Below are 22,993 nucleotides of genomic sequence, written 5' to 3' on the forward strand. Positions count from 1 at the left end.
CTTCTTTAGTGAATAGAAGAAATTTTGCAGACAGATATTTTTAAGTTTCATTTTTTTACAAATCAGAGGTAAATATTCAGAAAAATTGCACTTTTAGATATGTCGGTCTTTCATGTCATCTCGTGAAAAAACAGCCAAATATCAGAATTTCGTCCGCAACATCTCCTCCCTTTTTCTTTCTTGATTGTCAGGCCGCAATTTTCATTCATATCGAGCGTAGTATTTGCGTTTTACAGGCTCTGGAAGTTGTATTTTCTGCGGTGATTTGAAATTCGCGCCAAATTTAACTAGCGCGACGTGGCTCCATCTGGCGTCAGAATATTTTGTCGCTACTACACTCTACCACCAGCCTTTTGGTTGTCTGTGTTCGTGCGCGAAGGTTTTTACTCAGAACTTAGACGGACCTGAGCTCTTCCTTTCCTTTTTTCTTGCTTGGGCTGTATACGGAAAGGATTTCTGCGTTTCTTTTTTGCTCGAGCTCTCGGTGCGGAAAGGAAGTGAAATGCAAGGCCACACCAAAAGTGCCCCCCCTTTCCCCTCCCGGCAGCCACAAAATAAGGCATTGTTAGTGCCAAAACACAGGATGCATGGGGCTCCCTATTCTGGACAGTGTGGGAGAACAGCATTGTTCCTTGCCCAGCGCAAGAGCGCAGTGACCCAGGCGTCGATACAAGTCAAGAATGAAGCTGCAAGTATTCCTTATAGGAGGCCTTGAGCCGATAGCGGCCGGCGCTTACATGAACCCACACGCCTGGTTGTTTGAAAACCGGTACTGGTACGCACGCCGAGCCGGGAGTCGACGGGTCGGGTCCAGTCAATTCCGCCGCAAGGGGTAGGTGACTCAACTCGATCCTGACCCGATGTGCTTGTAAACGCTGTAGAGTCGAAAAGTAGGGTTATTGAGAGGGAAGGGGATAAATGCTAACTTGCTTTCCACGTGCGCCGCCGCACCTCCAATACAGCGATGGCGTGCCTCAATCTTGGAGGCAGCTACTGCTTGCTCGACGCTTGGTGTCGCTACAGCTGAACCAGTCTCGAATCGCTAAAATCGAGTTCATGTAAACACGCAGTGGTTGAGTTGGACTGACCATGCTCAACCCGACCCCCGAATCGATCCTACGCTATCGGGTTCACGTAAACAGGGCTAATGGCGTAGACTTATTGTCATGACGTGGCGATTAACCTCCTTTCACTGAGGCACTTACCAATCACCTGCGATTTCACGCTATACTCGCGGACAACCATGTATGCCAATGCAACAGCCCACATCAAGGGGAGAAAGGACCGTCTCCTTCCTTTTCCTGCTCAGCCCCTGCTGCACTGCAACGTCATGAGAACCGGTCGAAGCCAACATTCGGCTTTGGCTCCAAGCTAGCGAAACCAGAATGTGTCGGATCGGCTTCGAAACATCGGTTCTCTAACAAATCTTTGGTCGAGCGTCGCTCTTTTTCCCCAATTCTCCTCGTGACCAGGCATATCTCTGCCAGAATGTTCGCGTTATCAGTGCAGGTGCTGTCCACTGTACACGGGTAAGCATGGTTGCACCTTATCTGCAGAAAGGAGCTCGCGGATTTCCGAGCCCCTACTCCAGAATAGACATCTCTGTGGTGTAAATATTGTGATGTCAAACGTTCATGGCCTGGCTGGCAAAATCATCCAGTTTTGCTTCTGAACCGGTTTCGCCTGTGTCAAGCGTTCCCCAACCGTCTTTATTCTCCCAATTAGATACGCCTCGGTATGCGCCACACCTAGTCGCGCCTCCTGCACTACGCTTCCAAAAGTTGCACCTTTCAATCAGAAAAACGCTCAGAAGGGGCGCTATATAAGTACATATATAAAATATATAATACATAAAAGTATATAATATATAAAATATATATAAGAAATATAAAATATATAATATAATATATAAAATATATAAAATAACATAAAAAAGCAGAGCTCATAATGAGACTTTTTCGGAAACCATAGTAGATGTGGAATTTTCGCTTTCAAAACCCTGACGTCATGACAATTCAGGTGCACTGCCAATTTTGTGTTCAGAAAGAGCACATGCGGTTGGCGTGGCTGCTGTGGCCATCTTCTATTAAATTGCAATTTTTGTTATTTTTAACAATAAACCACTACTAGCAACTTTGTCCAGAACAGTAGGTAGTCCCTTGTGCAATGACGAAATTCGTGTTCAAAGTCGCCACGAATAGCAACAGGACAATCTCCGTGCTTTTGCAAACCACACATCTCACCCTTTTACCCAAGTCTGATTTGTTTCGTGGTGAAATTATAAGCAGTGAAGGAGACATGAAACGAAGTATTTCAGCAGTAATTTAGTTGCTAAAGTGACTATCGCCCATAAATAAACTGAAGAATTCGGCGACGCCGATAGCAACAAACGTGCTCGGTGGTCATTGAAGAGGAACCTTCAAGATAAGGCGCTAAAAACAACTACAACAACCCAGAATAATATCGAAATAGTTGCGCCTGGCTGCATTCTTTCTAGATAACACTGATCGCATCTCGCATAACAAAGTGCAATTCCCACGCGCCAACGATTTTGAACTCGAACAAACAAGTAATACAACAGTTTCGCGGCATTCCTTTTGTCAAAGAAGCATCGGCCGGATGCCTAAACTAAATGTAAGATCAACAGCAGCAAAGACAATGCAAAATAAACACTGGCAGCATAAACAATGAGAGCGCAAAAAGCTTTTCACAGAGGCCGCGTCGTCGAATCGGCGTCCACACTCGTACATGGCCACCAGGCGTGTATTGCGTGTGGCGACGGAGGAATACGCGGAATACGGAATAGCCGGCCAAAGTGCGGAAGGGGAGGTGTTCCCAAGGTGTGTCAAAAGATGACTCACACTCACCTGTTCTGGCTAGGCTAAACCAACACTGCTTCTAATTACAGGTTGTATACCCCACCCTATCATTGTAAATGTATTTTCGCAGAAAAGATGCCAGGGAGCTTAGGGGGACCCAAACCGGAAAACATACTTTTCCTTCTGGCAGCTGAGTGGCGGGTTACTGGAAAAAGGTCCATTCTGTGACCACCACCCCTTGAGACGGGTTATTCTTTTGTGCTTCGGTCTCCCTGCTATAGCAGGATATACAGAGAAAGTTCTAGGCCCTACTTTTTGTTCGCTTCGCAGAAGAACTAATACTTTCATGCTGCCGTCGAGGAGATGTCGCGGCAGAATTTACATACCTGGAGGGGTTCCCTCCTTTTTGTGGTACTTAAGTACTGCCATCCATCGACAAAAAAAGTTCACATCTGTGTTGCCTCGTAGCTGGTGAGCCCTCTTAACCGTTCATGCTGAGAGAGCAGCAGTATTAGAGGCAACTCATTAGGTGTGTAGACTTGAAGTGACGGTTTGCTTTTAAATTCTTGCATTATAAGAATTTTCTGAGCTTTGTGAATAGAAAAATGTCTTTGAGTGTGCTCACAAGTATGTGTGCTAAGCTTACTCCTCAAGCCTTTCATCCAGCATTTGTATCTTTTGTTTCTTAACACAGGCCTGCCATTGTCGTCTTGCTAATGTCTATGGTCAACGAAAAGCAGCCGTTTGTCCTGCGCTGTGCCGTCCTCTACTGTTTCCAGTGTTTTCTTTACAAGAATGAGCTTGGCCAAGCACAGATCATTCAAACTCTTCTACCAACGTGTGCAGACAGTAAGTTGGTGGCCTCACATTTAGAAGCTGAAAGTGTTTCATCTATGACCTTGTTATATATTTCCATTGAGCAGGCTTAAATGCTGAAGTTAAAAGGCTGCTTAGCAAGTAAGTCCACAAGCATTTTTTAGGGTTCTTGCTGACTTATCAAGTATCTATCTCTAAATAATCTTTGTAACCTTGTGTAAAAAACTCTGAGGTATGAATTAAGACCAGTGGTAAAATAGGTACACAATTTTTACCGCATATTGTAGTCCTGAATAAGTAAGTGGAAAAAGATTAGATTTAGGGATGAAGTCCTTGTTTGAGTCAATTATATATATTGGCAATACATTTAATTGGTCATTTTATGAAAATTGTGCTCTGTTGTGACTGAGAGCACAGCTTATATTCAGATATCAGGAGCTCTTTCTTTGCGTATTAGGTACAGTGTTAGAGTGCTGTTATTAGAAAACAGTTGACATTTTTTGCATTATCCTTTATGTCAAGAGCATTTAAAATATACAAACAGTGGTGGAGTATGTGTGTGTAGCTTGAAAGAAAGTGTCCCATTTTCAGGTATTCGAGTGTTTGCATGAAATGGTCATGTGATCTTTGGCAGTAAAAGTTTTTTTTATGTCCAGCCCTTAACTCCACCTTAGTCTTCCTGCTGCTTTGGCTGTTTGGCAGTGGATATGTGCGGGTCCTGGCTAGTGTGCTGTCTAGTGTTGGGGGCTGGAGGGGGGAATCGCCTCTTATTGTAGGCTTGGTCTTGAGTCTGAGGTGTCTTATTAATGTGAAAATTAATGCAGCAGTGGCAGGGAAGGAGCAGAGCTATGAAAAATGTGTGTTCCTGGGCTGTTGTCGTGGCTGCTACTTTAGTCCAGTACAATTCTCGTCTATCAGAATCGGAAAACTCATCTAATAGCATATTTCGTTCGATGATATGGAGCAAGTTTGCTCCGTGAAACTAAACCACCTGTTTGAATAGACGATTTGGATTCAGAGCTTGGATTTTTTTACTCTACCGCAACAGTACGGTCCCCAGACTCCCTAGACATCTTGCTCCTTCACTGATTCGGAGAGCTACTCCGGGTCGTGGATTGGACTACACCATAAGCTACAGGGGACTAGAGAAAAGTGATGAAATAAATGAAAGCCTCAGAGCCTACTCACACCATAGCAGCTTGTACAGCAGTTCCCGCTCGCTGTCTCTTGCGGTGTATAGTTTCATTTTTGTGGAGAGCGCGCAGGAAGTGCAAGCAGCTTGGTCAGTGTCTGCTGCTTTCTCATTCTCACAAGGGCGATTGCACCTAAATGCCAAGCTAGAAAGAAGAACAACGCGAAAAAAAGGTTGCTCCTGCCCACACCACAGGCAGAGGTGTGGCATCAGCGCAAGCGGTAATGAAGTCGCACTTAAATGCTTTCTTGTATGCCCCGCAGCCTGTGCGGAGGTGTTTACGTTGCAGCAATTTCTACCAGCAAGGGGGGAGTGTACTGAGCTGGACGATTCTGTGCGTTGTACATTGTCAAGTTAGGTGCCCTCTTTTACAGCCATGACCTAATCAAGTGGTGGGCAGGTGATTGGCAGTGATCATAGACATGGGCGGCCAACCAGACTGGTGGGCGGCAAAACCACTGCCGCCCACCTTGGGGGAACTCCCTGGTGCTCTCTAATGGCGCCCTGCCGCATGCCTTTGCTTCCTCTCCTTTGCCAGTGACAAGTGTGACAGCTGGCCAGCTGTTGTGTGGAGGTCTTTTCAGCACGGACCCACTCAGCAATTGGTTTGCGGCCGTGGCCCTGTCACACGCACTTGTTGACAACCCAACGCAGAAGGAGCAGCTGCTACGTGTGCAGCTTGCCACAAGTGTGGGCAATCCACCTGTCTCCCTTATGCGGCAGTGCACTGGCATCCTGCAGCAGGTGAGAAGTGGGCCTGAGCTGAGGGGAAAACGAAAGAGGTTGTCTGTATTGAAAAGTTGTCTAGGGATTTTGTTTTTATTTATAGTGCAATCCCATGAAGGGATTTTAGCAGGGTGAGAATACAATAAAAGATAAAATACAAAAAGGAGGAGCAAATGAAGACTACAGGTCAACAGGCAGTCAAGGTAAAAAGAAGCAAGGACAATAAAAGATAACATGATACAAGTACAAGAAGATACAAGGCAAGGCTGCTTGGAAGTATTAAATAGGCAAAATGTGTGCTGTGCGATGTCAGTGCATGTTAAAAATCCCCAGGTGGTCGAAATTGTTCCGGAGCCCTCCACTGCACCTCTTTTTCTTTCTTCTTTCTCAATTCCACCTTCCTCCCTTCTCTTAAGGTGCGATTTGGGTGTCCACCCAAATGTGAGGTAATTACTGCTCATTTCCTTTCCTCAAAAACCAATTTTCGTTTTCAACACAAAGAAAAACCAAACTATAACTTACAAATTTACAGTGAGATGGGTTGGCTAAAATACTTCATTTTTTTGCTAGTTTGTCCAACTCAGTAACTGTTCTTGATAATAAAGTAAATACTTAAACGAGAATTATTTTTGTGAGAAGGGTTATTGTAAGGTTGTGATGCTGCCCTTTAGCATACCCAGATGAAAAAGATATATCAGCAAAATCCGCCTTGTAATGTCCATTAATTGTTTCGCGACACACGATTTATTTCAACTACTGCAGTTAATGATGCATTTACAGATGTTTTCCGGAAGGCGTTGTTTGTAAAGCGAATAGCTTTTTTTCTTTTTTTGCACACTTTCAGTTCTGTTGCTATTGGTTTTATATTGATATCATTTACGCGACAGTGCTCTGAGAGCAGATTTTGAAAATTCAAAAGTGTGTGTTTTGCCTTGCATTGGTTGATGAGCAAGTTTCTCAAAGATATTTGCAAGAAATGATGCATCCCTTCAGCACATACTGCATTTACTCGCGTAATGAACCCACTTTTTTTTCCAGAAAAGTTGATGTCAATTTGGGGGCAGCGTTCATTATGCAGGGGGAAAAACTTTCAGCAGATTTTGAGTCGAAATTTCCTATCATATGCCCTCCTGCCTGCCTACCCATCCATCCATTCATCCATCATCAACAAAAGCACACAGTCAGTGAGTCTTCTCCCCGCATCACCCGCGTTCGTGTCATTGGTGCTTAGCATTGTTCACTTCACAAAATGTTTGCTGTATCACTGCTTGTTCTGACGATTTTGTGATAGTCGACGGTGCCAGCCAATCGCGGCAAGATAGAGCGAATGTGCTGAACACCGTCCCTGAAGGTCAGGTACATGTTTTTTTATGCTAGGTTAAAAAGAAAGTAAATTCTCAACATCGAAAGTGGGAGGTGGGTTCATTACGTGAGTAAATACGGTATGGCCGAGCCAGAAATGCAGGTTTTTACTTTCCTTCATATTGCTGTTCGCAACGTGGCAACCCAGTTCATTCTTGATGCACTTTAAGAAGCCATGCCACCAGTAGCCTGCACCTCTCTAAATCTGATAGTACTGGGCTGATTCAGCCCCCCCCCCCCCCTCTTTTTTTCTTAATAATTGTTTTTTTTTGTTTTTTTAGGGCTAATAAACCAGGTCCAGTAAACAAAGGATTCTCCAGCAGTGGATTGTTAAATAAGTGAAGGAATGCAGTAGCCATTGCCATGAAGCAGTGTTTTCTGCTACCATGATGGGTAGCAGCAACTGTACTAGTGTGGAAGGCAATTGTGTAGGTGTCATACTTGCTTTTTGTGGGGGCTAACGTTTTTAGGCCGGGGAAAAGCTAGCCTAACTATTCTTTTCTCCTGACCTAAGTTTTGTTTTTGTTTTTTTTTCTTTCCCAGATGCACAGAAAGGTAGGAAAAGTTATCTGCACAGCTGCTGCAGTAGTAAAATTATGGTTGCCTGGAATCAAGTAAACTGGAATGGCAGGGTTTTAGGCTTCTTCTGTTAATGCTTCTTTCTTTCTGTGGCACATGCAGGGTGGGAAACTGCAAACCCGGTTAGGCCTGCTCATGCTTATGAGCACTTGGCTGGCAAACTGCACCCTGGCTGTGACAAGCTTCCTCAACATCCCGACAAACATCCCCTATGTATCCTTTAATTTTTTTTGTCTGGAGTTATTACAAAATATACAGCTGTCACAAGATCCATCATGTGCTCACTAAATTGGCTCAGTATAGGGCGTAGTGGCACCACAAAGCCCTTACTTGCCGAAATAGCTTTTTGAAAGCTGTATAAGAGTTTAAAAGGAAAGACATTATTGAGAATGTAGAACTTCTATGCGTGGTGAATTTTTGTGAGTAAAAGAGCAGGAGAGCTTTCTAACCTCTTTCTGCTTATTGGCTGGTTCCTGTAGCTCCTGACCCACTTGAAAATTGCGTCTAGCTGATTTTCTGAGGCATACTTAATGGGTGAGGCCTTGGAGGAGCCGTTAGGTGTGCATTAAGTTGCTGACATTCTTGCCTTTATACGTGCAAATTATATTTGACAGACATTTGAGCGTAACATGATTGAGCTTGTCAGTGTAAAATTAATGCATTAGCATTAGAGGAAATGTGCATGTCCTCAGTTGGGGCTGAAATGACCTGGAGCACCACTTCACATTTGATTTGAGGCCCACATCTGCCTCTGTGCAACTAGGGCCCTTCGTTTTCGGGCAAAAATTTGACCAGATTCTTGCACCCCAAACATGTATCTTGAAAATTGGGTTTAACCCAATTTCTGCCCTAAAATGAGTTCACAAAGTTGAAGACTGCAAGAAAAACTTGTCGGGGTCCAGTGCTTAATCTAGAGAGGTGTCTTCTGTCAGCTAGGGATCTTAAACCTGTTTTAATGCTTGTTTTCTTGAGGTGGGCAAATTTGAGGATAAGTTTGAAGAGGCCAAAACATGGCTACTGACAAGGCATCTTATTGGAGTCACTGTATGAAGTGCTACCCATGCTAGCAAAACCCTGATCCAAGGGCCTTTCACATTTAAAATCGTCGATATGATTTTGAATGATTCACACTGTATAAATAAAGGCAGGTTGCGGTCTTACCCAGACATGGGAGTGCTTTTTAGGAGATTGGTATCGTATGCGATGAAATGTTTGTAGGAGATTTGGAAAAAATATCTTAATTTGCAGAACCTGCGATCTCCATGTTGTTTATGTAATAATGAGCAAAAAAGGCATTTTATGTCTAGCAGAAAATCGAACTGCTATAGTAAACTGTCTTGTGCTGCATAAAATGACCTGAGAAAGCCTTAAATATAGGAATTTTTTCTCAATAACTCAAATTTCACCCGAATTTGACCTCGAAAAATATCGCCCAATTTTTAACCCCCCCAAATTCTGGAAAAAATTAAACCCGAAAACGAAGGACCCTATACGTAACATGTATAAGGCATAGTTGAATTGATTGTGCAAATTACTGAAAAAATTAACATATGAAAATGTTTCAAACATAGCAGTGATCAAGTGTACACAGAGCATAAAAATAGAGTGATTGAAAAAAAAAAAAACGAAACCAAGCATGAGGGAGGGGTAACTAGGTTGTTTGTTGTCCTTACCTTGTTTGCAGCTTACTTCCCAAGTTGGCCTTGCAGAAGGTGATGAACATGAAGATTTAGTTCAAGGCCTGTGTGCATTTCTTCTAGGAATCTGCATAGAGTTCAATGATGATTCTGTTCCTAGCTTCACTAGGTGAGCATTTCATTAACAGTTTAATTGTTTATTCATTACCTACAGGGCTAACAAATAGTATAGTGGCTAAACTGTTAATTGCAGGTTTCATCATAATGGCGGTGTGAGGGGAACTTGGGCCTGTGTTTACAAGCAGTGCAAAGATAATTGATAGCTACTCTATGCTACAGGGAAACTTAAATGATGGCTCACGGGCGAAAGAATACCAGAGCTAACTTGGTAACAGATAATTGGGTACTTATTCACAGTAAAAAGCAGTGCAACATAAAAAAAACGGGGCACAGAAGGAAGGGAACACACACAGGCAAGCGTTGATCCACAGCTGAAATTGTTTTTGCACGTCAGGAAAGGTATACGCAGTAGAATCTCAATGATACAGATCTAATGGGGTACAGAAAATGTTCGTATCGTCCAGAAATGAGCATCCGCATGCAGGACCACGGAAAGTGCTTTCACATAGATCTGTATTTGGATGACGGGATTCATATACAGCCATGCGGTGGCAGTAACATGCGGACTGAGGGCTACCACTCAGTGCTTGCGATGCGTGCTGTGTGACTGGCAATTGCGGTGTTTGCGATGCGAGGGCAGCGCTTAGTGCTCGTGGGTGAAATCAAGGTGACCACGTTCATGTCATCTGTAATAGCGCGAGAGAGCATGTGGTGGTACGTCTGAAATTCTGCACATTGTACACAATGCACTCCAGTCAGGGAAGTTTGCAAATTCATATCAACCATAATTGTACTACTGAGATTCTACTGTATACGTTAAGAGCTGTACATGGTGCGCAAATAAGAATAAATAAATATATGAATAAAAATATGCAAAAGAGAAACATCGGAATGAATCTGTGTCAGCTTGCCCAGATATCTTCGTTAGTCGACTATGGCATGTGACTGCCCTTCATAATTGACACGCCCGTTGCAACTGGCACTGCCAAAATTTCCACAACAGATATACTTAGTTGACTTGGGATGTTACAAGTTTAATATACTGCAGTCTTTTATTGCTTGTTTGTCCTGGTAGGGTTGAACTGGACATGGCCTGGTAATGGTGTATATTGCTGCAAGGGACTTCAGTTGTTCTCTCCTGCTTATTTAGAAGGTAGAAGGGCATTCAAAAATATGCTATGAAACAAGTGGCAGATTTTTTTGGTCATCTTTTAATATGGACCTTTTAATTTTTTGCTGCAAAAATCTTCAGGAAACTGATATATGGTCATGCGTTACCTGCATGCTGCTCTTGTGTTTGACATGTTTGCATTATATTAATGTGCACATCTTCCTGTTCCAAATATGTTAACCTTACTCCTGCACATCAATCAGACCCAGACATAAGCTCATAAAAATAAGTGGCACTAGCGCGGGCACAGCATAGCTATGTGCATGGCATGTACATTTGCATTGGAGTGCGCTCGCCATAGTGACTCAGCTGCTGTGGAATTCTGCTGCTAAGCATGAGGTTGTGGGTTTGATACCCAGCTACATCAGCTGTATTTTCAGTCAGGTGGAATGCTCACATGCTTATATACTGAAATTTTGGTGCATATGGAAGAAGCACATGCTCTGTAATTACTCTTGCACCTTCCATTTTAGCATCTGCTTGTATCCCAGTTGTGGATAGGACACAAAAATTCATCATTGATAGTTTTTTTGTTTTGGACTCACTAGTGACATGATGCTTCCATTTGCATTGTTGTTTCAACTGGGTTTGTACTGCAGGGAATTTTTAACATTAATTCCGCTTTTAAAAATAAATAGATCATTAGTCAGTGCTGTTTTAAAGGATTTAGAATTGTAAAATGCGTGATTAATTTACAATGCCAGCAAGAAATGCTTAGAGAATGCAAAATTAGAAAGTTAGTTACAAGGAGGAGCAGGAGCGCTACGGAGAATAGGGTCCAGTGATGAGATCATAAAAATTTGGGGGCGGAATTGCGAGTAATGGGAGATCACTGGAAGAGTGTTTTGTCCTTTTGTCGACTTCACCCGGGTGATGGCAGTGGTTATAGTGTGAGTGAGCTCTTGTTTCTTAAATAATGCTTGTTGCAGTTATCTATGTTGGATGTTTGTGATTTTCTTTCAGTACTTCCTGGATAGCTGGTGTGACCTATGTTACCTCCTCATAATAATAATTCCTTCGTGGTATTTTAAGCATGAATTAAGTAAACAGATATGGCAGTTTGCATCTGTGACCGTCAAATTCATTTTGTAAGTGCAAGTTAAGCAGGCATCTCTTTTGGTGAAATGTTGGACAGCACCCACCAATTCTTCTGGGCCCAGTCAGCCTCTGAGCTTATGGCTTTTTGTGAAATATATTTAATGAACAAAATAAGTCTAAAACAGTAAGCATTTCGGGTAAAAAGCAAAGAGCAAAAGACAACGCTGGTAAAAGCGCTCAAAAGTACAACTGGGAAAAAAAAAACGAAGTGGTGACATGTGCGTGAATAAGTTCATGAAACTTGGTTGGCTCAGATTTTGGGACAAGGCGTTCCGTGCAGTTATTGTGTGCAGTAAGAAAGAACATGCTTAATGGGATAAGCAGCAGTCAATGCATTTAGCTTTGTATGGATCGTCACGATGTGGAAAGATGATGGATGCCATCTGAAAGAATTCATCATGTAAGGAAGGATGGCATTAAAGTTCATGGAAAAGTGCTAAGCTGTCTAACTCAGCTTTATTAACACAATAGCGTTAAGGCTCCTGTTCTGCAGAAAATCCAGTGGAATCGGTGACGTCTTCGGCGGTGGCGTTGTGACCAAAAAATGTCACTGTGCCACCTGCTACCCTCTGTTAAATTAATGAGAGGTTACTTGGGAAGAGCAACCTGGGTCTCACAAGCCCCACTAGTGGCTGTGTTTGAAACATCCACCTGCTGGGGCAGTGGCGCATTGCTTAACCGCTGCACCACTGCGCCAGGAGTGGTGTGATGACTCCCAGCGATCTATGAATGTAAAGTAGAGAATGATGAGTAGTAGGCAGAACCTGGGCAACAGAGGAGCAGGAGGGATCTCTAATGCCGAAGCAGATGATTATGTGGCATAAAGAAGTGTTGTGTGATGAGACGCCAATTGTTGTGTGAGTACTCTGAGGATCCTAAGCACATGAGGGGCCCATTAACGCTATTGCGTCTTACTGTTCAAGACGATGCTTAAGAGTGTGTGTGCGTGCGTGCGTGTCCCAAGTTTTTCTTTAATGAGGTGATGCTGGTCTGGTGTAATGTGAATAATCTGAAAAAATGAAACGCGCAGAACTTATTTGCGCGGCTTCAATGTTAGTGATGGTAGCTTGTTCGGGATCCCAAATGGCAGATGTGTATTCTAGTTTGGGTTGGTCACTGTGGTATATGCTAGTTTTTTTTGCATGTATTGAAGCCTGTTTTAAATTATGTTTACCAAGTCCAAAGGTAAAATTAGTAGAGGCAAGAGTAAGATTAATATCATTATTAGATTGATAAGGTATTTGTGACGGCAAGGTAATTGTGTTTGAGATGTAGCACTAGCTCTTGAGGGCTCTTTCAGCACAGATTTTTTTTGCATTTTTTATTTTTTTCACCCACAGAGATATATAAGGTCTACTTTTATTCTTCAGTGCCATAGCCAACCATGGGGATGTTTCTGACTTTTGCATTTTACAGTATTGGCTTATGCACGTTCAGTCACAGTAAATATGGCATTTGTACTGCAGCGGTGGTGAGTGGTTTGAACATCTGCCTCACATGTGGGAGCTGCGGGGTTCGATCCCTAATGCTGCCGGGTGCTCACCGGTGATACAGTGGGTACAAGCTTTCCCCTGGCCTAGTGCTCAGCTTATCTGGAATGAAATGCTTGGGAAATGGGTCTTCGACCCCATCCTGTGTGAAAAAGAATACCTTGTGCTATGGTGCTCTTTGGTCGAAGCTGCCTTTGCACCATAAAAATGCATAATAATCATCATCAGATATGATGTTTGTAAGAAGGACAGTTATCTCCATCAGGGCTAGAGGAAATTTACGTGAAGTGTTAGTTAAACTTGCAAGTTAGTTAAATGTGGAAGAAAAGAGGTGATGTTTTACTGCAGAATATATAGCAAATTGTCCTGAGTGCCCAGAGGAAGGCTTTGAGTGCCTCATTGCAGAGTCAAATTTGCTAAATGAGTAGTAAATGCCGGGGTGTGGCACAGATGACTTGCTCAGCATTTGTACATGGCTATGGATGGGCTCCTTCATGATGTCAGAAATTCATAAAAATAGTTTTTGACCAGAAAGACTGCTAAGTATAAACCTTGGGTTAAGAAAGCAAGGTGGCAGTTCAAGAGCAATAATTTCTGTTCTCTTCAAATATTGGTGGCTTACGGCCTGGTGTATGTTATTCAGCTTTCTCTAACACGTTATTTGTTATTATATTGCAATTACACCAAATGTTGTGCATAATGTATGCATACTTGTGGTATCGTGATGATTTTTAGCGAAGTGTGGCACATCTGCTTCAGACACTTTTGAATGCAAACTAGTTTTACAGTATTTTAAAGGTGTCCTATTCTGCTGGTGGTCTAGCAATAACAAAGAAACATAGCCATGGTTGCTGAACTTCAAGTGAGGTAGAATGCAAAAGTGGCCATGCTAGTTGGGTGGGGGGTAGTGTTCTTGGCACAGCCATTGATTATGCCATTGCCAGCAATCGCTGAGGGGAGCTTACCAAGGCTGGCTTTTTTCCGTTTCTTCCTGACGCACAGAGAGAGCCTCTGCCAGCTGCTGATGAAGCGTGTGGGCCTGGACACATTTGTGGACAAGCTGGTCGCAATCTCCAAGCAGGAGTGCTATAGTCAAGCAGCGCAAAAACCACAGCTGAAGTACAAGCACCCCTCAGAAGTGTTTTTTGACTACGAGTTCTGCCGCCTGTTCAAGTCCCTTGAAGGTAACGATCCTGGCTGAGTGAGAAGAAACATGCGGTTGGATAAGTCATATCTCTGCACTAGGAAAGGCTCAGTCATAGTATTTTTTGTTTGTTTATTCAAATTTTGCGTGGTGCATATAAGAGCTTCTGTTTGAACTTTTGCCTAAAATACACGTATGGATAGTAACATTTCTTTTGTTGTTAAAACTACGACTCCATTGCTGCCTGCATGGCACTTTTCAGTAACGTGCAACGGAACATTAAAGCAGGGTCTAACATTCCACTTGTTTGATGTCTGTTGGTGCACTTTGCATTCGGACTTGTAATTTGTAATTGAATTGTGTGGCATACCTCAAATGCACATAAAATCCTTGAAGTAATCTATGCTAGGGGTTTTTAGTGCAGGGTGCTTTAGTGTAGTTTGCTTTCCTGAAGAAGCAGATGACATTGTAGAATGTTTGGTGCTTATGCCATTTTGCCATATGGCACCAAATTTTTCAAAAATAATCAGGCCATATGGTTTGCATCTTAGCCATACGTTGGAGCAAGCCCTTATGACTTAAAGACCAAAAGGTGCTGAAAAGTGATAACAAAGGTTCTTTTTACCTTAGAGATATAGAGCTTGAGGTGTGCCATAAGGGCTCCACTACACAGCTGACAAGCAAACCATGCAGTCTGGCTGTCTTGGAAAACGCAGAACATTTATTCCTGTGTGTGCACATTGAGGTCTTTTAATGGACATCATTACTACAATAGAATGGTGACGTTAAAAGGCTCACAGCACCTAGTATCATGATGTGCTGGCATTACTAATTTCAAATTTTTTTAATGCATTGACTCCTCATATATTAATTTTATGGCATAATTATGCTTCCATTTTGCTTTAGTGAGCCCTGTGGCAATAGTGCAGAAAGGTTCACATGTGCAGTGCTTTCTCAGTGAATGTCTACAAGTTCTAGTTGGTCAGGTTGAATATTTTGTATGATCATTGGCACATTCTAATTTTACATGTTCTGATATGTCGAACTTTGAGCGACTGACTTCAGTGCACACATTTTAGCATGCAGTCAGGTTTGAGAAATATGTTGCAGTGTAAAATTACATATCCTAGGCAAACAGATGCAGGTACAGGGAGCCATCTGACAAGGATACCTTGGCATCTAGCCACATGTGCTGTGATATCATGATAACAGTGGTCCAGCTATGCCTCGAGCACAGCTGAACAGCTGTGGCTGCATTATTGCAAGCTTAAACCTGAAACACGACGGGACTCATGTGGCACGCCAATTTGTGTAGTGAAACTTCAGGGAACCTTTCGGCTTTCTGTTCCAGGCACAATAATAAAGGCAGTGCAACCACGGCCGAAAGATTTGCAGAATGGGCCAGAGTCCAACATGACAGCAGAACAGCATTCATTGCTGCTACAATACAAGGGTGTTATAAGGGACCAGGTAAGGCAGGGCATCGTTATATGCCAGGTTTCATCTGTGGGGAGCCCACAGCCAGTTTGGTTAGGGTCCAAAGAGGTGCATAGTTTGTGCTCACTCTGCAATGTGAAGCTCAGCTGGAGTGGGCATGTCTACTCATTCACAAGATGCAGATAGGCTTCAGGTGTAGGGTTGGTTAAACAATTTATTTCATGAAGTACTTAATGCGTAATCTCTGTGCTACTCTGTATTTGTCGCAGTGTGAGGGTGAACGCTTTCAAAAAAACTAGTCACAAACCTTAGGCAAGGTTGTTAGATTTAGGACTTGCCTTGCCAAGCTAAACATGACACTCTGGTCTGGACATCTTAATTGGTTGAAGGGGGAAGAGTGATGAGACACAGGCAAAGCTGTGCATTGATTTTGTGAGTTGTCTGGGAGCGGAGGGGTTCTTGCTCAGGAGTGAGTGAATGCCAGTGAGAGATTGCTGGGCAGCTTCTGAGGGAAAGAGTGCCACAAGCAGAACAGGTTTCAGCACACAACATAAACAGCCAGGATGGCAGCCCAAGCAACTACGTCAGTAATTGGGCCTCGCTGCCTGCAAATTGGGCAAAATAGCCAGCTGTATTAGGCATTTAGGCGTAGCTGTGTGTAGAAAGGGAAGACAGACCACCAATTGGCTTCCATAGTAGTATCTGTTTTCCTGTATGCATGTGTTTGTTTTCTGCCAGAGGGAGTTTTAAGTATGAGCGAGGCACCTGATGTAATGTTCCTGTATTGGAACATCCCATCTCCTCTGGTTCTTCTGTTTTAATATCCTTCCTTTTTTTTTTTTTCTTTGGGGCAATTTTGTATGCCTACTTATTCGCAGCCTCTACTATTGAGGCTGTGCACTCTAGTGCTTTGTTTTTCTGTTTTAGCCGTAGCGTTATCATTTGTCTTCCTGCAGTACCTTCACTAATACTTGTTATTAAAGAGATAAATATAGTTCGACAGGATAGAGAGCTGGGCTAGTTGGAGGCATGTCCTGTGTCCTCTTTTTCTCTGTGCTTGTAAAGTTTGCACCTACAAGTTTCGTCATGAACATAAGTGTACGCACTGGTGTTTATGGGAAGCCCGCAACTAATTTTTAAAAATAGGTTTTTGAGCCAAAAAGATGGCTGCTGTGGCGTAGCAATATAAGGGTTGGCAGACTTCAGACAACAGGTAAATCATGGTAACTAGTTGGCTGGCTTAAGGCGCGCTCACATTAGCGGGAAAACGCGCAACGCAGGACGTTTTGCGCGCGCCGCTTCCCGCACAAGCCGGTTTTTCTCCCGCGGACAGCCTGCTGTGCCGTCCCGCAGAGCGATGGGTTCGGTACCTATTTTTCCCGTGCCGCTGACGAGAACAGCCAATGGGTGCCGACCGTGAACCGTGACGTCGGTCCCAGTTCAGTGACCCCGTCGGCGGAGGCGGAGGCTGCGCGCGTCCGGCCGGCCGGCCGGGCACTCGGCGGCTGCTTTGCCGACGACGACGACGCGAGAAAAGGGTGCGCTTTCCAGTCTTCTCTAGTGTCACGTGACTATCCCCTTCTCTTTCTGCTCGTTCGGGTCCTCCCTCAGCGCCTCCTCTCTCCACATTCCAAGACAACCGCAGCAAGAAAACGCGCGCAGTGTGAGCGTCATTCTGAGGAGCTGCGAGGCAGCGTCGACGTTGACGCTGTGCCGCTGCGGGAAGCTTCCCGCTAGTGTGAGCGCGCCTTTACTAAAATATGTATTGAACTTTTAACTATTACAGAGAGGCATGTGGTTGCAATTAGAGATTTGTAACTAGCCATTAGTGATAACCATATCAGTTTTTAGGATTGCGAAAATGCAGTTACCCTCAGTGCCGTGCCTGAACAAGTGTTGGGCATTTCTTGCAGAATTCGAAAATTTTGTGCTTGCCGTGCCTGCAGAGTAGTGCCCATCAAAATGCGGCACTCCGTGGTGCACACGACACGTGTCCACCTCTGTCCCGCTTGTGCTGCTGGGTTCACCACTGCTCTGCTCCAGCCTAGGCAGGGCAGGGCTCACATGGCATGTGCGCCATGAGGAAACGTTCACTAGTAGGTGTCGCTGCGTGTCTACACTGGTGACGCATGATTTTCGTATTCGTCAAAAATGTATTGAGCTACAGTGCCAATGGTAATCATGTTTACTAAATTTAGATTCACCTGTTTTCTGATGTCGCCTGCACTGGTATTGCTATGCCGCAGAAGCCATCTTTTAGCTTCAAAAAGCCTGTATTTGAATATTTGTCACGGGCTTCCCTGAAACACCTGTTATATATACATACTGTAAAAACCGGACTATAGGTCGGACCGGAATATAGGTCGACCCCCTAACTAACCAATTCTAAAAATGAAAAATCTTTTTCAATGGGAAAAGTACCGAAAGACATCCTTACTTTGAAACAAATGCGACTTGAGAGGTTGCACAATGGTGACAGTATTTAATTTCATTTAAATGCTGCTTGTATGTACACCCGGCAAATTTTTCAACAATATCGCGCACCAATCGGCCCGCGTGTTTCTGGCACAGGCAAGTACGGCGCCGTAGAGCAAAGCCCTCCTCTTCATGAATCGCCGCAACCAGGATGGCGAGCCTTTGAATTGCGCCCTCGTGAGTCTAGAGGCACGCGCGATCTCTGCCGCTTTCACGCGGATGCATTCGGCAGTCACAGGCAGCGATCTTGCTCGCAGCGCAACGTTTCCTTCCTATTCTCGATACACTACGGTCTGCCTACGAAATGATGTTTTCTTCTGGTTGCTGCAAGTTGTAATACGCAGCTTCTGCCTCCGCCAGTACTGAATGCTCTTTTCGGATACTCCAAATTCGCGCTGTGCCGCCAGGTTCCCGTGAGCTTCCTCGTACTCAATCGTGTTTTTCTTGAAGGCGACGGTAAATTGCCGTTAGCTTCCACTTTGCATCTACTGAAACGCAAAATGGCGGCACTGCTGCTGATGGCGATGGTGATGGAGGCTGTTGCCTTCAGCCACCCATTGTTGCAAGACTTCCGTATTTTTTCCGCCAATGACCGGTATATAAGACGGGGGTCGACTTTTCACCATGGTTTTTTGAAAAACAGTTCGACCTATATTCCGGTTTTTACGGTACCTACATATCAGAAAGAAACAGCTCCACTATGTGCCCACCAGATGTTTCTGGACGTTTGTGCACAATCGTATTAGTGCCATTTTGGAAACACTACAAATCACATTGACCACGTGCCGTAGCCAATACTACTAAAAGTTGGGTGGGTTTCTGGTTCATATTGGAAAATTTATTGTGATGGAAGATGAAGGAAAAGTAGAGCCCCTGTCCATTTCTTTGTGGTCGTGATCCCTTTTTCTCAGCACATTCTGTTTGTATTTGATAAACAAGTTCAAGACATGCTGGAGGCAGGACTGTGTCTGACTATTATTTTTTGTGCAAAGTAGCCTGTGTTTTCTGCTTGCGAGGTAGTTCAGATGTGCGGTTTCGGCATGCTAGGCATATCCTAGCACAGTGCCATGATGTTTCTGCGGCATACTTCTTTTTTGCTGCCATAGCACCTGCTGCAAGTGCTCATGCATGGGTTTTTCATGACCTGGTTTTGGCTTGTATAGTTTCATTCAAAGTTGTTGGCAGTAATGCTGTAACATATTGATTTTGTAGTGATTGTGCCTTCCGTGAGTGGGAAAGCACCATATGCATGGTATTACGTGCGGTTCTCATTGTCTCCAGGATGAGAGGATTAAGTCCATGACCTCTGAGCTAGAGACACTGCGGCGAGAGCATCAGGAGAGCACTTGTGAGCTCAAGGAGATGATGGAAACTATGCAGCAGCTCAAGGATCAGAATGCCCTCCTCAAAGCACAGAGGGGTAAGGATTGACTAAAGGGGCCATGCGACCCCGAATTGAATGTGAAGTTGAAGTGGCACGGAGACGCAGCTATCCCAAGCGTCTAAACTTGTAATGCCATGCGTAGTGGCAGCCGGTGGTGGGCAAGGAGACAGCAAGAGCCCCAGCCCCGAGCTGGACCAGACCAAAAGGGAACTTGAAGACCTCAGGAAGCAACATGAACAAGTGCTGCAGGAAATGGTAAGGCTTGCTGCACAGCTTCTCTTGTTTCTCATTGTTGCTTTAACCGTATCTCCTTAAGCACTTCGGACAAGCCTAGCTCATCTAATGCAGTTTCATTTAATTTAATGGACTAAAGAAGCCTTGTGTAACATTGTTTGCAACGCAAAAATTGAACAAGGGGCGAGAGGAATGGCTTAGTCTGCTAGCCAATGTTTCAGCAAGAGAGTTTTCACTTCTTGTTCAATTTGTTTTGTGTTGTCAGAATCCAGCCTTCCTGCCTTCTCTCTACCATGGGTAGGCAGCAACACAGTGCGAACACTTGAGCGTAAGGGCGTGCAAATATTAAAATTTTATAATAGTTTGTAAATATTATTTGCTACTTGATTTCCAGCACACTTGTACTGTTTGAAATATTCAAACTTTTTGAACTTTCAGAAATTATAAAATTCTCTGCCCATCTGAACTTGCGGCCAGTGTCATGTCTTCAAATTTCATTCACTAGTTCTTTCCTTCACAGAAAGTGCACGCATGCTAATGCTAGGCCTTGCTTAACCCTTTCAGGTTCCACTCGCCATTTCTATTTGGAAATTTTATTTTTCCCTCTAAATAGTTTATGCTGGCCTGAAGAAAACAATTATGTAGTCTAATTTGCAATGAAAAACACTAACGGAAATTGTTTTACAGGCATGTACAACGTTTCAAACAAAAGTTTTGCTGCAAAACTTTTTACCGAAAAATTTTGACGTTGTCGCCGACAAACGTTGCATAACTCAAAAAGGGGCTTTCAGTCGAACGGCTAAGCAGGCCAACAGCACTCACACGAGGGGAAGTGTCGTCTTCCTCGCTCTGTCACGAGCAAAGTCATGCTGCTCGGCCACATGGTGGCGCTGGCATAATGTGAGCATATGGCAATATTCACACACCCCTACTTGAGGGCTATGTTTTATGGAGGCAGCATCATGCAGAGTGGTGTTGAACGTTGGTAGCATGCACATATCTGCGAAGCCCCTTGTAGAGAGTGATAAATACAGTTTGGTCTTGAAGTGGAAAGAATTTTTTTTTTTAAGTTTAAGCAAAAGTGATTACTCAGAAGATATAACAACTAGGAAGCCAACTGTGCACAACAGTGGTGCATGCTGGATCTCGCCATCCCTCCACTTTGCCTACCCTCTGTTTTCATTTTGTGACAGTCAATTTTTTTTTTTTACAAAAGCAATCATTCCAGATGCAAATTGTAAAGCATTAAATTAATAATTTAATCTTTGCCATGGCCAGTGGCGGCAAAATGTTGGCATGATGTTTTTAGCAGTAAAGAAGTGCTGTAACATCATGTTAACATTTTGCCGCTTCTGCCTATAGGTAACAGTAAAATGATTGTCACACATGTGTACACGCACACATACCGTATTTACCAGCGTAATTTGCACACTCTTCATTTCTTTACATTAAGGCTTCAAAAAGGGGGTGCACAAATTGTGCGAGTAAATACAGTATGTGTAAATGCACACACAATTGTGCATGGTTAGACACGAAGATTAAATAAAGCGCAAACATTTTTAGTGACGAGAAAGGAACCAAATAACAAAATGAACATTAAGAAAAGAAGGAAAATAGGTTATGTACAATGAGCGCAGTGAAGTGCTTAAGATATTGATCATTCCGAGGTCTTCTTGGAGGGATGCTGTGGTCTTCATTGATATAATCAATGGGTGACTTTGATTGCTGGTGTGTTGGTGATTTGTGATTTGTATGTGTCATTGGGAACCTTTTGAAACTGCAGCTGTACAGTGTCCTTTTGTCTCTTTTTCATTCCTTCTGTGCCATTTTTTTTGACTGCAGATCTCTTGTGTACCAATATAGGAGTGTGGTCACTCAGCTTTAAATCTGAAAGGGAAACTGGGGACAACTCCATCCAATTTCTGTACTTGGTGAAAATTGATTACATGGTTTTTTTCTGGGTATGTTGTTGTTTGTGTGACATCGAAATCATTTATTGGCGGCAAAATTGCATTGAAATATAGTTCCCGCCACTCGATTCAAACAAAATGGAGTTCGTGCTCACCATCTTTAACTGAATGGCAGTGTATCCTAGCTTCTGGGATCCGAATCAGAAAAATTGTGCTGATGCACCGCAGTTTACTGGTAAAATCTGCCAGTGATGGAGACATCGGATTTCATTTTGTGTCCTTTTCCTGATTTTAAAGTCACCATTTTCAGTGAACGTGGCATCTTTGTCGTTAGAATTCCATAATCTGTTAATATAGGCCAACTTCAGTTTCTCCTCACTATCCCTTAATTCAATAGTTCTACTGTGTATCACTGTCTTCACATGCTGGCATTTCATTCTGGTTGATTGCAGCCTCGATACTGCTGGGCAGAAACCTTTGAACAGAACTGCCGGTAATTTTTCAGTCAATGTCACATGACGAAGTAGACAGATGTCCCACTTGTGTTTATATTTTCTTTCTAGTATCATTTTTCTGTTGTTCGCAGTGTTCATCACAAATGTGCTGATATTCATAGCTTTCCAAATTATTTCTAAAACTGCACGGCCAGGAAAGGCTCTGTTCTTTGGTGTTCTCTCAGTATGTCTGCTCCCTCCCAATGCAGGAAACTCTGAAGGCTGAGAGGATGAGCCAGGCATTCGCTGCAGAGGCTGCCAGTGCACCATCTTCTGAAGTGGTTACTACCCCTGCGGTTGACCCAGTGCTGAAAGCTGAGCTCGACTCTGCAAAGGAAAGAATCGCAGCCCTTGAAGCAGAGGTGTCTTCATTAAACCAGGTTAACACCGTTCTTAAGGTGAGCTGTTCGGCACCTTGGCTTAGTCAGTCAGAATACTAGTTACTTGCGCACTGTGATAGGGAGACATCGTAAGAGCCAGTTAAAGAATAGCATTTTGAATACTGTGTGGTTGATTTGCCTGGCATTGCTTTGGCGTCTGCTGATCAGAGCTGGTAGCTGCCATGCTTGCTGCACTGCACAGTGCGTGCTTCATTTGGCACCATTCCTCTTTGGTGCACTGACACAAAGCACTGCAGCACAGCTCAGCTGTGTGGCATACCGTTCTTCTTTGACTCATGGGCGGCTGCAAAGTAACCGTACAAATTCTGCTCTATCCGTAAAAACAACTCCTGACAGCAAAGGATACAATGTCCCACCTTTGTGCAGTGCTTATGGGGAGCATATTGGCCTGTATAAGTTACTTTTTTTTTTCTTTCATAGAAACTTGGTGCAGATTGTAGTGAAGCCTTCTTGAGTAAGGTGATTTGCATGGGCCTTTTCTTATTCATTGTCACTAGTGGCAGT

At 43.6% G+C, this 22,993-nt stretch overlaps 1 protein-coding gene across 2 annotated transcripts in view; it reads left to right on the forward strand.

Moving 5' to 3' along the window:
• p115 (General vesicular transport factor p115) overlaps window positions 1-22,993 on the forward strand; it is a 44,403-nt gene that overhangs the window by 17,012 nt on the left and 4,398 nt on the right. For both annotated transcript variants that reach the window (XM_077648634.1, XM_077648633.1), the window contains exons 9-17: window positions 3,514-3,668; window positions 5,366-5,571; window positions 7,597-7,707; window positions 9,179-9,300; window positions 14,013-14,194; window positions 15,506-15,624; window positions 19,348-19,486; window positions 19,593-19,705; window positions 22,298-22,486. In XM_077648634.1, the coding sequence (XP_077504760.1) occupies window positions 3,514-3,668; window positions 5,366-5,571; window positions 7,597-7,707; window positions 9,179-9,300; window positions 14,013-14,194; window positions 15,506-15,624; window positions 19,348-19,486; window positions 19,593-19,705; window positions 22,298-22,486 (1,336 nt within the window). The remainder of the gene's footprint in view (window positions 1-3,513; window positions 3,669-5,365; window positions 5,572-7,596; window positions 7,708-9,178; window positions 9,301-14,012; window positions 14,195-15,505; window positions 15,625-19,347; window positions 19,487-19,592; window positions 19,706-22,297; window positions 22,487-22,993) is intronic.

Source organism: Amblyomma americanum, chromosome 1, assembly GCF_052857255.1.
Source record: "Amblyomma americanum isolate KBUSLIRL-KWMA chromosome 1, ASM5285725v1, whole genome shotgun sequence".
In the NCBI taxonomy this organism is placed as follows: Eukaryota; Metazoa; Arthropoda; class Arachnida; order Ixodida; family Ixodidae; genus Amblyomma; species Amblyomma americanum.